The sequence below is a fragment of the Panthera onca genome, chromosome C1, assembly GCF_046562875.1.
Source record: "Panthera onca isolate mPanOnc1 chromosome C1, mPanOnc1 haplotype 2, whole genome shotgun sequence".
Lineage (NCBI taxonomy): Eukaryota > Metazoa > Chordata > Mammalia > Carnivora > Felidae > Panthera > Panthera onca.
In genome coordinates, this window is record NC_138346.1 from 57691457 (window position 1) to 57707253 (window position 15797).

Here is a 15797-nt window from a genome sequence, read left to right on the forward strand (position 1 = left end):
CTCATTATGGGTTGTATTTTCCTGCTTATTTGCATGTCTAATAATTTTTTAATGCTTTTTTTTTAACTTAATTAAATTTATGGGTCAGTGCCCATCCCCCATTTTCCCCTCTCCCCCATCAACCCTCAGTTTGTTCTCTGTATTTAAGAGTCTCTTATGGTTTGCCTCCCTCCCTCTCTGTAACTGCTTTTTTTTTTTTTCCCCTTCTCTTCCCCCATGGTCTTCTGTTAAGTTTCTCAAGATCCACATGTGAGTGAAAACATATGCTATCTGTCTTTCTCTGACTGACTTATTTCACTTAGTGTAATACCTTTCAGTTCCATCCACGTTGCCACAAATGGCAGGATTTCATTCTTTCTCATTGTCAAGTAGTATTCCATTGTATATATAAGCCATATCTTTATCCATTCATCAGTTGATGGACTTTTAGGCTCTTTCCATAATTTGGCTATTGTTGAAAGTGCTGCTATAAACATTGGGGTACAAGTGCCCCTGTGCATCAGCACTCCTGTATCCCTTGGGTAAATTCCTAGCAATGCTATTGCTGGGTCATAGGGTAGTTCTAGTTTTAATTTTTTGAGGAACCTCCACACTTTTCTGGAGAAGCTGCACCAGTTTGCATTCCCACCACCAGTGCAAGAGGGTTCCTGTTTCTCCACATCCTCGCCAGCATCTATAGTCTCCTGATATGTTCATTTTAGCCACTCTGAGTGGTGTGAGGTGGTATCTCAGTGTGGCTTTGATCTGTATTTCCCTGATGATGAGTGATGTTGAACATCTTTTCATATTTCTGTTAGCCATCTGGATATCTTCTTTGGAAAAGTGTCTATTCATGTCTTCTGCCCGTTTCTTCACTGGATTATTTGTTTTTCAGGTGTGGAGTTTGGTGAGTTCTTTATAGATTTTGGATACTAGCCCTTTATCCGATATGTCATTTGCAAATATCTTTTCCCATTTCGTCGGTTGCCTTTTAGTTTTGTTGATTGTTTCCTTTGCGGTGCAGAAGCTTTTTATCTTGATGAGGTCCCAATAGTTCATTTTTGCTTTGAATTCCCTTGCCTTTGGAGATGTGTTGAGTAAGAAATTGCTCTGGCTGAGGTCAAAGAGGTTTTTTCCTGCTTTCTCCTCTAGGGTTTTGATGGTTTTCTGTCTCACATTCAGGTCTTTCATCCATTTTAAGTTTATTTTTGTGTATGGTGTAAGAAAGTGGTCTAGTTTTCATTCTTCTGCATGTTGCTGTCCCGTTCTCCCAGCACCATTTGCTAAAGAGACTATCTTTTTTACCACTGGTCTTTCCTGCTTTGTCAAAGATTAGTTGGCCATACATTTGTGGGTCCAATTCTGGGTTCTCTGTTCTATTCCATTGGTCTATGTGTCTGTTTTTGTGCCAATACCATGCTGTCTTGATGATTACAGCTTTGTAGTAGAGGTTAAACTCAGGGATTGTGATGCCTCCTGCTTTGGTTTTCTTCTTCAGTATTACTTTGGCTATTTGGAGTCTTTTGTGGTTCCATACAAATTTTAGGATTGTTTGTTCTAACTTCAAGAAGAATGCCGGTGCAATTTTGATTGGGATTGCATTGAATGTGTAGATTGCTTTGGGTAGTATTGACATTTTAACAATATTTATTCTTTTAATCCATGAGCATGGAATGTTTTTCCATTACTTTGTGTCTTCTTCAATTTCCTTCATAAGCTCTCTATAGTTTTCAGCATACAGATCTTTTACATCTTTGGTTAGGTTTATTCCTAGGTATTTTATGGTTCTTGGTTAATGCTTAGTTTTTGAGAGAGACAGCGCGTGAGTGGGGGAGAGGGAGAAACAGAATCCGGAGCAGGCCCCAGTCTCTGAGCTGTCAGCACAGAGCCCGCCATAGGGCTGAACTCACAAACCATGAGATCATGACCTGTGCCTAAGTCAGACGCTTAACCCACTGAGTCACCCAGGTGCCCCATCATGTCTAATAATTTTTAATCTGATATCAGGCATTCTAAGTTTTATGTTATTGAACACTGGATGTTTTTATGTCTCTATACAAAGGTCCTCTGAATGCTTACCCAGTGACCTGTGAGTTATGAAGTTTTCCACTCTGGTTGGTGAGAATGTGCTATACTTTGGCCCCATGTGAACACTATTACCTTTAATATTTGGGGGCAATTCTTTCTCTGTCCTCAGTTTCATCATACACATGTACCAATCAGTACTCTGTTGAATAGTCTCAGGGATCCTCTGTAGATCTTTGGTGTTCTTGCTCTGTGCATTTTCTTCTCTCTAGTACTCTTCCTGTAAACCCAAGCTGCCTTGGTCTTCCTAGAGTTCCAGCTTTATCTTCTCAAACTTAGGGAGACTGATACATTTCAGCTGGATTTACCCTCCCTGAGCTGTTGCCTAGAGATTTTCTCCAGGCAACAAGCTGGGGCAATTGTAGGTTCATCTTACTTGCTTTTGGTCTCTCAGGAATCTTTATCCTACCTTGCCTGATTTTTAATGTCCTTACAACTGTTTCATAATATATTTTGCATAGTATTTTAGTTGTTTTAGGTGGAAGGTAAATCTGACCCCTGTTTTACTCTATTATTGCCCCAAATGGAAGTCTCCTAATTTGTTATTACATAAGATTTTAAGAATCTGGGCATTTTAAAAATTAGTTTGTACAGAAACCAATGTAGCTTCATTTCTTAATAGATTATGTTGACGGTTTTGATATAGAACATAATTTAACATATTTTGTAGTATATATTTTTAATGAAAACCTGAATGCTCTGAAGAGATTTATAAGAATTGCTGTTATTTTTGTTAAAATCTTTCAAAAGTTCTGACAAGCATGGATAGTATTTGGTAAGTTAATTAAAATTTAAATGTATTTTATACATATAAATAAATATGTGAGTAATATTTAAATATGTATTATGTAAAAATAACTATATAAATAAATTTTATTGTTCCTTTACTAGGTCTTCATCCTCCAGGTCCACCTTTAGCAAGACCCATTCTCCCCCGAGAGCGAGGTGCTCTGGATAGAATTGTTGAATATTTAGTTGGTGATGGTCCACAGAACAGGTAATGTTTGTTAGGGTGGTAGGTAAATGAAAATGAAGAAGTTTATTGGTCAAAAGGGTGTGTGTGTGTGTGTGTGCGTGCATGCACACTAGGCATTCTATGGTTTTGTGACTCCTGTTTCCTGATTTTAGAACATAATAGAATATTTTATGTCCCTGTAAAAGAGAACATACTCAGTTGTTTTTTGGTAAGAGTTTTGATAAAATACAAAAAAATATATAGAGAGAACAAAAACTGTTGTAACCCTACTATAAGATTATTTTTAGAGAAATTAAATCATTTGTTTGAAACTTTTAAACTTGAAGAGCACACAAATAGTGAAAACTTGGTAGTTTGTAAGAAATGGGGTTTTATAGATGTCAGTATGGGAGTCGGTGATGGTAATGATTTTAATGGCAACGAGGACAATTTAGATATGTTTGACACTATGGTTTTCAAAATAGTTTTCCAATTATTATCTTATTTGATTTTTACAATAATTCTAGGAAGATAGGGGTGATGTGAGCAGAGCAACTGTCATAATATAGACTTTTCAAAAATACTTTAGGATAGTAGACTAGAATATTTGACAAGGTTATTGGTTAATATTATTTCAATAAAAGGACTAGAATTTAATGTTAATGTAATAATTGTATATTATTCAAAACAGACAAGTTGTTGTTTGGTCGGGCCAAGTGTTAAGTGCATACACAGAGAACAGAGAGAATGTATAAATAGGAAATGAGGAAGATGTATAACTAGGATAGACACAGCAATCGTGATGTTTGGAAGTTAACCTTTGGACTGGACTAAACAAATTCATTTCTTTACTACAGACTTCTCAGAAGTTTTATTTTTATTTTATTTTATTTTATTTTATTTTATTTTATTTTATTTTATTTTGTTTTATTTATTTTTCAGAAGTTTTAATAACATTCATTGTGAATCACTAAGGGGTTCCATCTTTTCCAATCTAATCTGACCACGGATTTTGGGTCTATTATCGTCAGAAATATATGTTAGGAAGTACTGAAATTTAAGTGTTCTGTTACTGAATATGTTTGTTACCTTAGTAAGGATATATTCGTTTGACTGTTGCTTAGTTTGTTTTTCGTTTTGTGTATAAATTATATTTTAGAAAGGTTGAAATTTTGGCTGTTACGGTTAAAGGGTATTGTTTATTGTTTACTAAGTAACATTTAGTCTGTTATGGCATATTTAGCTGTGTAAAATATTGGTTAGCTGTGATGGCTATTTTCATGGGCTTTGTCTGCATTTGTAACTGATCTGTTCATTTTTCCTTTTGGTGTAGGTATGCCCTTATATGTCAGCAGTGTTTTTCTCATAATGGAATGGCTTTGAAAGAAGAATTTGAATACATTGGTAAGAATTATTGGGCATTTAGATTAAAATATTTTACTCTTAAATATTTCATCCTATGCCAAGTCCCATGTAATGTCACTTTGTTTTAGGTGCTCTGTTTATATTGTTAAGGCATATTGTCCTTATTTTAGAACACAGAGCAAAGCAGGAACAACAATGCAGGTTTTTTCCTCATATAGTGTACAACTTCTAGGTCTTTTCAAACTTCATTGTGCATCAGAATCACCTGAAGAGCTTTTAAAAATACCATGCCCAAGACCCACCAACTAAGAGTCTGTTTTAATTGATTTGGGGTAGGTCCAAGCTTTTTTTTTTAAGCTCCTCAGAGGATTCTCATGTGCAGCCACTATTAAAAATTATTGTACTAAATTACTTATGTTTCTTAAATATGACATACTATAGTTTCTTGGGCACGTGAGCAATGTTCTGGATTTTAAAATCCCTAATGATTATAGTGACTAGAAATGTAATTTCTGTAATACATTTGGATCATAATATTAATATTATTTTGTTATTAGATAACCTGCTGTGTAACTTACCATCTTTTCTGATTTATTTATTTACTTATTATTTATTTATTATTTTTAAAAATACAATTTATTGTCAAGTTAGCTAACATACAGTGTACATAGTGTGCTCTTGGCTTCGGGAGTAGATTCCCATGACTCATTGCTTACATACAACACTCAGTGCTCATCCCAACAAGTGTTCTTTTCAATGCCCATTACGTATTCCTCAACACCCCCCCCCCATCCACCTTCAGTTTGTTCTCTCTATTTAAGAGTCTCTTATGATTTGCCTCCCTCTCTGGTTGAAACTACTTTTTTCTCCTTCCCTTCTCCCATGGTCTTCTGTTAAGTTTCTCAAATTCCTCATATGACTGAAAACATATATCTGTCTTTCTCTGACTTTTCTGTTTTAAAATTAATATTCTAATTCTAATAATAATTAGAAATTATGCTTTAAAATTAGCTTTTGTTAGAGCACCTGGCATTGCTATTAAAACTAGATGTAGTTTCACAAGGGATAAATAACTTTTGAAGGGTTCTTTGACTATTTGCAAAAGTAATCTTGAGAATGATCTGATTAGTCCTTGAATTTTTTTTTTTTTTTGGTTTGTGGTTTGGTTTATTTTTTAAAAAAATTCTCTGCAGCTTTTCGATGTGCCTACTGTTTTTTCTTGAATCCTGCAAGAAAAACTAGACCTCAGGCTCCAAGACTTCCAGAGTTTAGTTTTGAGAAGAGGCAGGCAGTGGAAAGCTCAAGTTCAGTTGGTCCCTTGCCCTCAGGAAGTGTGATTTCGTCAGAGAACCAGACCAGTGAAGGTATGAATATGTTAATTAAAAAGTTTTATCTCTTAATAATGTTTGCTATTTAACATTAAAAGCATAATGCTTTTAGATAAGAATGGATTAATTTATCAGATTTTGCAGCATGCATATATCAGCTATTGCTCTGATACTCAGCCCTCCTGTGTGATTGGTATGATGTGTTTCAGGTTTAAAATGTAGGTTACCCTGTGTTAAGCAGCATCCACCCACAGCTGGGTAAACATTGTTTATGGAGTGACATCTAGGAACTGTTGGGAGATTTGACTAGTGGTACTTTAATGGAATCATTTTTTCAATTTATTTAAGTGAAGCATGTTATAAGAATTACGCAACTACTTGTAAGGGTAAAATTCTGCTATAATTTGTAGTTAACATTGATAAAATAGATTCGTGCCTACCATTGGAATTGGTAAGGTTACCAGAAGCAAGAAACTTTGGAACTGGAAAGTCGTCCTTGGCATTCTTTGGATAAGTATGTTGATAGGACTGGTGTTTCTTTGGAACAATTTATTGAGGTGCACAAGATTTAACATTGCTGCTGTATGCCTTTGATGTAAAACAACCTTTTGCAAAAGAGAAACAGAATTTATCAGAATTCATTGGTTTTTAGGATTCATCTTTAATTCTGTTTTAGGACTTCTTGTGGAAGTTTCATAAGCAAATGGAAAAGATGAGGTGGAAGATCTGACTATTAATTGCCAACTGTTTCTTGTTAATATTAGGTGGGGAGCTATTTGTTAAGCAGCTCCTAGTCATGGAGATGCTAAAATTATGGCACAGGCCATGATATTTTGGTGCTATGCCTGATGTAGAAAAAAATCCATATTCGAAGTTTAGTTCACATAGTGTATTTAGCAGTCTGTATTCATCCTTTTAATTTCTAGGAATTCTCATTTATAGATATTTGATTTCTTCTTTATACAAACACTGAGTAGTGAAAAAACTGCTTTAACTGAGAACAATAAAGCAGTGAATTTTCAGATATCGGAAGGTTAATATAAAAATTTGAGTATCTTTTTTTTTTTTTTTTTTTTAACTTTGAAGAGCGAACCTAAAATACGTGTGTTGATTTGGGCTTGGCTTTTGGCTTACTAACATGCATCAGAATGAATTTGAACACAGATAACCATGACAAGAAGTGTGTATACTTTCAACACTGAATCAATACATTCATTTTCTCCAAGTCTGCAGTATCAACTCCAAACATATCACATTTTTTCTTTTGTTTAAGTCATGCTCTGAAGCTGATTATTGCATGCAAATCACCTGCCTTGCTATTGCAGCCTCTTGGAACTGAAAACTAAGGAATTTCATACTGAAGATGCCTACAGGAAAATTTGAAGTCCTTTCCATAAATAAGTAACCTTGCTTATGAAAGCTAAAGTGAATATTTGAAAGCCAATAGTTGGGACACACACACAAAAAAGAAACAAAAGGAAAAACAGCCAACAAAATAAAAATCTTGATGAGTCCCATGCTTTATATCTTCTCCCAGGGTTGAGATGGATAGTTAGCAAACAACACCCAGCTATACCTTTCCTTCTCATCAAATCTAGGAGGAGCAATACCCCAGATGTCTCATTTTCTATCTGAAATCTCCAGAACGAAGTCTAACTGGCTCAGACTCAGCCCTAATAAGGTAATGTTTGTAGGTGAAGACAAAGCTCGAGGCAAGGTCTGACAGCTGTGTAGGGCTGGAAACTGAAGCAACAATTCCATTTGGTTGAGATGGTCTTTGGAGGAGTAACTTTTTCATACTTCTCTTTGGATTCGTTGAAATGGCTATGAGAATTTTTTACTTCTTTGGCTTTCCAGAAGATTGAAACTTTTCTCCAAGATTCTGTCTCAGCACTGTGATACACAGTTATCATTTCCAAGCTGCAGTTCTTTAGTAGACGACTAGGAAGTATTCTGATGAAAGATGAAGCTGCATTTGTTGTGACTGCTGGCGGCATACCCTTAAGTTTAAATTGAACAGTAAGTAAGGCCATATCATCTCAATCATCTACTTTTGGTGCCAAGAGCCAGTATAATGGAGGGCTTATATTTCTGATTTCCACATTCTTGATGTAAAAACTTGAGGTCCAAAAGAAAAAAAAAATCTTTCCTGCTTTTATTTTCATATTTTTTAAAAGTAGTGAAGTAGCTCCTTAGTCATTATAGAAACTGCAGAGATTAGGTGATTGAATTCACAGATGGAACTAAAAGGTAACTTTTTTCCATCTGGATTTTTCTTTCAACAAATATTCTATAACCATTTATATGAATAATCTTGAGTCATTAGAAGCAGCCTTTTTTTTTTTTTTCAATCTATGATATAAGACTTTGAAATTAAGTTTTGTCTTGATTCTGCTACTGGAAGATTTTGCATTTAGGATGAGACACAAGGTTTTTGAAAAATTTTTGGATCACTCTTTAGAACAACATATGAAATGTTGGAAAGTTTTCATCAAAGAAGGAGACCTGGAAGAAATTTCTCCCGTTAATTACTCATTTGGATTCCTAGAATTTTTTTTCTAGAATTGTGTGTCCAGATGCTTTGGTAATAGAATATTGAAGAAACAGAAGAAGTTAGGACTATGGATTTTCTTTTTATCTAGGAGCATACTAGATGTGGTATGCCAAAGTAATGAAGTACTTTTAGGTTACTGGGTTTCTTTTATGGCTAAATGAGTGGTGCAATAATACCTGACTCTCCGCTAAGCCACATTAAAGTGGTTTATCAGTTTTGCTTTGTTAAAATGTGCTTTCCAGAATACTTGATATGTAGCATTCTTTTTTGTTAACTATGATAATAATTAGAAAAAGAGATTTCTGTATTGTTAGTGTACCAGTACGGTGATTTTAGGTTAGCATGTTTGAAAAATGTTAATATTGTTCTAATTGCTCAGTTGTATTTGTCTAGCTCATATGTAATTATTTTAATAAAAAATAGCTTTTACTTAATTGGAAATAATTTGCTAATAATAAAACTCATGGCCTTTAATCAATATTATCAAAAATAGTAAAATTCATTTAAGGTGAAATTTATTTTGGTAATTGATTTCTGCTTTTTTCTTTTAAGCAATATACTGTTACTGTTAGGTATGTTAAACTAGAGAAAATTCTATTTTTAGTGTTGTTTGTTGTGAGGCTCTAGGAAATTGAACTATTTGATAATGTAAACTTTGTTGAATTCTATGTATTTATCAGATCCAAAAAGCTTGTACCTTTGTTGATATTTAATTATGTACAGCTTCCTCAAGGTGTATATTTGCCTATAGGATGTTTTTGCATGTTTGTTTTAGACATAGAGATCTTATGCCCTTCTGATTCTCTTTTCTAAAACGCCTTCACCTAATAGTTTTACATTGTTGCCTAATAATGACATTTCTTACTCATCTAATGGATTTTTTTTTTACCAATGCTAAATAACAGTACTATTGTTAAACAATATTCTATTGCTCATTATGAGTTATTTTCTCATAGGTGGTTTTTATTTAATTGAATTTTATTCATTGAACTATTGGGTTAAGTTTTGAGATGAGATGGGATTCATGTCTTTGTTCCTTAATATAAGTTGACCATTTTCCTGAAGGCAGAAAACTCTTGTAAAAACTGCTTTGCTTAAAACCTATGAGTTAGTTCAAAGACAAACTGTTCATTTTATTTGAACAAATTCTCCTTTGGGTAAGTTTTACACATATAGTGGGTACTGATGTGTGGGCAAGGCAAAAGTTTGATGCATTAGCAAGACAAATTTTTGTTATTGTAAAAGGAATAAAAAGTAAGAATCTAAATGAATCCACTAAAATATGAAGGGTTTTCAAAGGCATAAACTAAATAGAATCGTGGGGTTTTTTTCCCTGTGGAAATTATATATTTCTAAAGGAAATACATGAATTTGTTTTGCTAGACTATTCTTTAGTTTTCTTAGAAAATTATTCTTTCAAGAGCTAGAATAAAAACCTAAAAGTAAGGTGATGTTCTTACATGTTTTTGCATGTGCATGGTTTATAGATGAGGCATTGGTATTTGTTATACAGTTATACTCAGTGTTATGAGTTTGAGTTATCTAGCTGAGTGGAGGCTTTGCCCAAACCAACTGGAAGCCAGTTGTTACAATTTGGTGGAGAAAGCTTCTCTCTCAAAGATACTGAGGTGAGAGTGGGGCAGGGGGTAGGAGTGGGGGAAGGAACAAATTCCATGGGTCATTTTTGTTTTATGATTGTGATATGTTGGTTTCTTAACATTATGCTTGCCGAAACTGATTTTTAAAATTTTCTTACATAGGTCATTCAGGTAACTTTGTTTTAATTTTGGTGTTAAATTGGTTTTGCACAGGGGAGAAGAGGCCTGTTTAATTAGTGTAAACACACAGGCTGGTTTCTTTTTTAGTATTTTCTGCCCAGATGTTGACATCTTTTGTAATGTATTTTTTACCACCAAGCTATTTTAAACTACAACTTTGCAGAAAAAATTTGCTGTTTTTATTAGAATAGGCAAATGATATTCTCCCATAGAAATAAAGTAAATTTAGAATACATTTAATGATCTTATTATAAAGCCCTGTGGTTTAGTTATTAAACACGTAATTCTCTGTTAATCTTGTACACCTAATTCACTTAAATCTTGTTTGGATGACTTTTCACAAAATGGCATTGGCACCTAAAAATCGAATATTTATGTCATTTAGACTTATGTCTGCAATATAGGCATCATGACACATACTGGTTTTTCTGTAGTATTACTATTCTTAAAATGACTTTTCTGCAAATTAACCTGGGAGAGGAGAAGTAGTCATTAATAGCTTTTTGATTATTTTCAAGCCCTACCCATAATTTCACCAATTTTTAGTATTCTGTGTATTCTTTGCAATATGATACAGTATTGACAAGCAAACTTTGTGTATGATGTCATTTTCTTTTTTTTTAATTAAAAATTTTTTTTCTTTAATATTTATTTTTGAGAGACAGAGAGACACAGAGGGTGAGCAGGGGAGGGGTAGAGAGAGTGGGAGACACAGAATCTGAAGTAGGCTCCAGGCTCTGAGTTGTCAGCACAGAGCCCGACACGAGGCTTGAACTCACAAACTGCGAGATCATCACCTGAGCTGAAGTTGGTTGCTTAACTGACTGAGCCACCCAGGCGCCCCGATGTCATTTTCTAATTATGATAGCCCATGGTATTTCTTAGAATTCATCTTAATAGACATTTAAAAATTTAAGTATTGTAGTACTTCTTTTTGTGTTATCTGCTTTAAGACCCCAGAATTTTTTAATTAAATTGGATTTGACCAATGATGTGTCTGCTTCTGAAAATAGTTACATGACAAAGCTTTAAGATGATAAACAATCAACTTGAGTACTTCTGTTTAAGTTCAGTACTGAGGCAGTTGGTCAGACAACGTGACAAATTACATGGGCCTCTATTCACTTAAACACATTTATTGGTGAGTCCCGGATTCTGAGCTTTTTCTTTTCATTTTGTGTGGCTTTATTGTTTTGTTTTGTGTTTTTTTTTTTTTCCAGAAGGCTTTCTAAAATATAACAAATTGTAAAGTTCTTGGCAAGTAAGAACTCTCAATGGCCAGAGAGTTGTGGAAAACCGTGAGTCTTAGAATTCTACCCTGGATAATTTCTGAGAGGGTAGAATTACAAATGGTTGGCAACTCCTGAAGTTTTCCACTGAAGAACTTGCTTGCCCTTGTGGCAGAAATGCTCTGTACATGTTTAGAGAGTTTCGTATATACTTTCTGCTTTTCCTTTATGCACTGGAACATTCATATAACAAAACTCAAACAATCTACTGCCTTTCTACCTTGAGTTTTGGAAGATTCCAAGTGGTACAGCAATGCCATTTTCAGTTCCTTTTAAGATGAGAATAGCATTTTTGTGACATTTGACATAAATAGGATTTGTGAACATTACTCACTACTTTTGGGGATCATGTGAATTTTCATACAGTAAAACCTCATTAACTTGGATGTTCCCAACTGTGGAATTTTGGCCTTTCATTCTATATATGAAAGAGGGAAGGAGGTTGTAACTAATTCTGTAAACTATAGTCCAAGATATGTTTAAAGACATAATTACTTTATGTGAATTACTATATATGTAATTACATAATTACTATATATGTGAAATATAGATAATTTGTATTTATTAAAACTGATAATGGTAAACCACGACTTTGTAAGACCTCCACATTTCTGTGTGCATACAGCACATAATTTCTTTGCAAAACTATTAACTAATTTTATTTATTTAGCAAGACTCTGACCTGTACTGTAAAGGAACTAAACTTGAACTTGAACTTTTTACTAACGTAAACTGGTTTTTCCTCTGATTTTTTGAATTAATAACATTTGTAGTGTATCGTAAGGGATCTTGTATGAGCATAATAAAATCTGCTTATTTGTTTAGCTGATGTGATTTAACGATATTTCTCCTAGCAAGGATATTTGTTACTATCTATTACAAAAAACAAAAGCTAGATTTTTATTTTTGACTTGGAAAATAAGAGGCCCAAAGCTTTCTGCTTCTGACATCTTCCCCTCCCCACTGGCATTTAATTTTTTTAAACTTTAAAGAATTAAAGGGACTTTATTGAATAAAATAATAATAATTATTATTAGGGATTTGAGTTTAATGAAACTCAAAAGAGAGTTTAAAGGGAGTAAATTTTCAGGTAGGAAACAAGACCCTCCCTTAGCTTCTACTATGGCGACAGGGGCCAAAGACCCTTCCCTTCTCTTAGTATTCTAGGTATATAGCATATTCTGACCCAGAGGTTTAAATCCTGAGAACTTGTCTTGCAGAGGGTTGAAGGGAGACTTTTCATGGGAAAAGGTAGATCCAGATCACCCCAGTCTTTGGATAATAGAGATGCAAATCAGTGTGGGGAATAGCACAGCCTACACACACACACACACACACACACACACACACACACACACACACACACATTTATTGTTTACAGGGTTGCCTGGGTGCCAGGGACATAGTTCTTTCAGGAAACATGATCTGGGAGTTAATACATTGGCCTCATTTGCTGTACTGTTTTCTTATGGCACATAAATCTGTTGGAACTTAGTTTGCTTTATTTGGACATTTAACTTTCAAATACATCTTTACGAAATTTCCTGAATATTGTGAAAGTTGCTAAATTTTAGGAAAATATAGGGCTTTGGGTAAAAGTGTGTTTATGCATTTGTTTTCCCCAAATTGTTTTTTTTCATCCTTCATTCATACCAACTCATATATGGGTATGCTACAAGGAGTTAAGTACATATTTTAAAAGATTTTAAGGATAATGTTAGACCATTCTTCTGTTTCTTAGTTCATGTATGTGTGTGCTTATCTTTTGTTTATCTTATTTAGCAGTGTTAACATTTGGGTATGCCTAAAATCTTGACTCTTTATCTTTTCAGAATCTTTAGAAGAACAAGATGTTCTTGATAACAGTACAGAGCAGACAGATCAGAAAATATCAGATACAGAGCAGACAAACCAAGGGATTGAAAAAGTTTCTGGCACAGAGGACCCAGAGGAGAGACAAGAGACCGAGAATGAGGAGACCTCGGTGAATGAAGCCAAATCAACAGTTCCCAGAGTGGATTCTATTCCGAATCCTGAACTCAGTGGAGAATCTTTGATGGCAGTGTAGTAAATGCTTCCACGTGCCTTCCACTGGACATTCGTAGACTTGTTGATGTCAGTTACTGCTTTTTAGGTGCTGCTTTCTTTTTTTCCCCTCTAAGGATGTGCTTGATATCATTTGAATTCAGATTACTTAGCTATTTCAATATGTCAGAATTGTAGCTACTGGGTATTAAATTAAAGGCAAGTGATATCACTAAAGGAAGAGCCTTTGGAATGTACAAAGACCCACACTGTTTAGCCAGCGTTTAGATGTTTTCTTCCATTCTAAAAGTAAACAAACATAGCATTCTTGTTTTCTCTATGTGTGACCTGTAAATAATACCCATTTTGACATAGGAAGAACTTTGGTTATGAGTAAGTTCTAATAGTGTTCGTTTTAAGGAATGAAACCCAATTAAGATTTTAAATAATTCATTATCAAAAATGGATAAAATTTTAATTCTTGAGATATTTTCCAGGAGGGGAAATGTCTATTTAGGCATTTACATTAAGTGGTATGAAAGTTACAAATAACTATATAGGCATTGGTACGAATTCTCAGTAAGAATGCAACTGAACAGTCAAGTGCAGTGTTTCTTTTTGATGTTTCTTATTTTGCAGCTGGGCCAAAGGCACATGATGTATATAATTAGCTTATGTTTACATATTAACATATAGGAAATATCTCTGCACTTGACTGTACTTGAATTCTGAGCATTATTTATACTTGTAAAATAATGGTGATATTATAAGTGAATTTTGTGCTCTTGTGTGTGTATTGTTAAGGAAAATAAAGATGATCTGGCAGCAGTTTCTTTTTGTTAAATATCTAGACTTCTTCAGACAGTGTCTTGGTAGATGACTTGGCTATCTGAAAAATCTTAGTAAGGGGAGCTCACAATAAAATTAATCCATAGACTCTCCTGAGAGCAAATTTTGATGCTTCTGTTCAGACCAATTGCCTTTCAAACTCAGAGAAATAGTGACATGTAGACGTTCTAATCAGAGATTAGAGTTTCCTGATTCGGGAAAACCTTAAGCCATTTGTAATTTTTTATTTTGAGAGACAAATAAGTATTGTGAGAATAGGTAGTTACTAGTAGTTCATTGGGTTTAATATATGTATTAACTGGCAAAAAATTAGACCCAGAATGGTAATTCTCATACCTTGCATACAATGTGGTTGGTGATCTTATTTTCCTTTTATCTTTCTTCTCCATTATTCAAAAAATTGAAATCAAGTTATGCCAAAGGGAAGCATATACAGGAATGGTACATATGGGAAATATTTCTAAATTGTACGTAGTTTATTAAAAATTTAATAAAATAATATTTGTTATTAAAAAATTCATATTTATGATTTAATATCTTATATATGATAGGTATTTTAATGAACCCAATCTGTTAATAGTCTGAGGCGTTATGGCACAGGGACCAGAGTTTTTGAGATTACAAAACGCTTTAAATTTCAGCTCTGCAGTCTTGGGCAAGTAACTCAACCTGAGACTGGTTTTTCAACTGTAAAATGGGAAGTATGGTACCTACTTGTTGGAGTATAGGGAAGGTGAGAAATAATTTGTATAATATGCCTATTATTCATAGATAATTAAGCAGATGGTAGCATTTTATATTATTGATATCCTTGTGAAATATGAAGGGCTATAAATTCTTCCTCTTGCAAATAAGGAAATGAAAAAATAATGTGAACATAGAATTCAGCTGCTCAGAATCAAGCCAGTATTCTCTGCATCAGCTTTTCTCTATCTTATACATGTATAGAAACACATAGATTAAGGAAATAGGAACCTGAAGCTGTGGAATATCATCTCTGAATGTAATTTTTTGGGGTGGGGGGAGTGAATCCATCAGATTTTGTACGTTATGGGCTCATAAATATTTTAGTAACATCTTGTTGAGTCGTCTTGTTTTAAAACAATTCAAATTCTGATATACATTGCTTGAAAATGAGGAGTATTTCAGAGAAATATAACTTAATGATAGAATCAAGCAAATATTATGAGAAATAACTTTGCAAGAAATGTGGAAGAAGGTTAAAAGGGGATTAGTAAAATTAATGCAATCGGTAACATGCTTACCCATTGTATAGTGATTGTATAGTACGCTTGAAAACAGAAAAGGTTATTCTGATATTGTAATAAGTAGTTAATGGTTTGCGAGAGTGGTAAAATGTTCCGATTCTTAAGACTACTATAAGAAACTACTATTGAGGCTAGGAAAAACAAACTATTGAGTGCCATTAGCTAGAGTGAGCTTCCCTACTAAGAAATGCTCAACAGACATTTTCTAAACTCTTCTCACTGTGTCCTCAGCATGATCTACAAACATGGTCTGGCTGCTACCCCTCCATGCTCTTCCACCATTTGCTACAGCTTCACGGGCCCTTCCAATTCTGTGACCACG

The 15797-nt window shown here is 34.1% G+C and overlaps 1 protein-coding gene across 4 annotated transcripts in view; it reads left to right on the forward strand.

Annotated features, from left to right (window-relative positions):
• Window positions 1–13429, forward strand: part of LNPK (lunapark, ER junction formation factor) — a 75391-nt gene extending 61962 nt beyond the window's left edge. For 3 of the 4 annotated variants that reach the window (XM_060621808.3, XM_060621809.3, XM_060621806.3), the window contains 4 exons: window positions 2956–3061; window positions 4353–4423; window positions 5578–5748; window positions 13166–13429. In XM_060621808.3, the coding sequence (XP_060477791.1) occupies window positions 2956–3061; window positions 4353–4423; window positions 5578–5748; window positions 13166–13401 (584 nt within the window). In that variant the 3' untranslated portion in view covers window positions 13402–13429. Of the gene's footprint in view, window positions 1–2955; window positions 3062–4352; window positions 4424–5577; window positions 5749–7310; window positions 7394–13165 lie in introns of all 4 variants that reach the window. The other variant, XM_078451146.2, reaches the window with a different exon arrangement.
• The last annotated feature ends 2368 nt before the right edge of the window (window positions 13430–15797 follow it).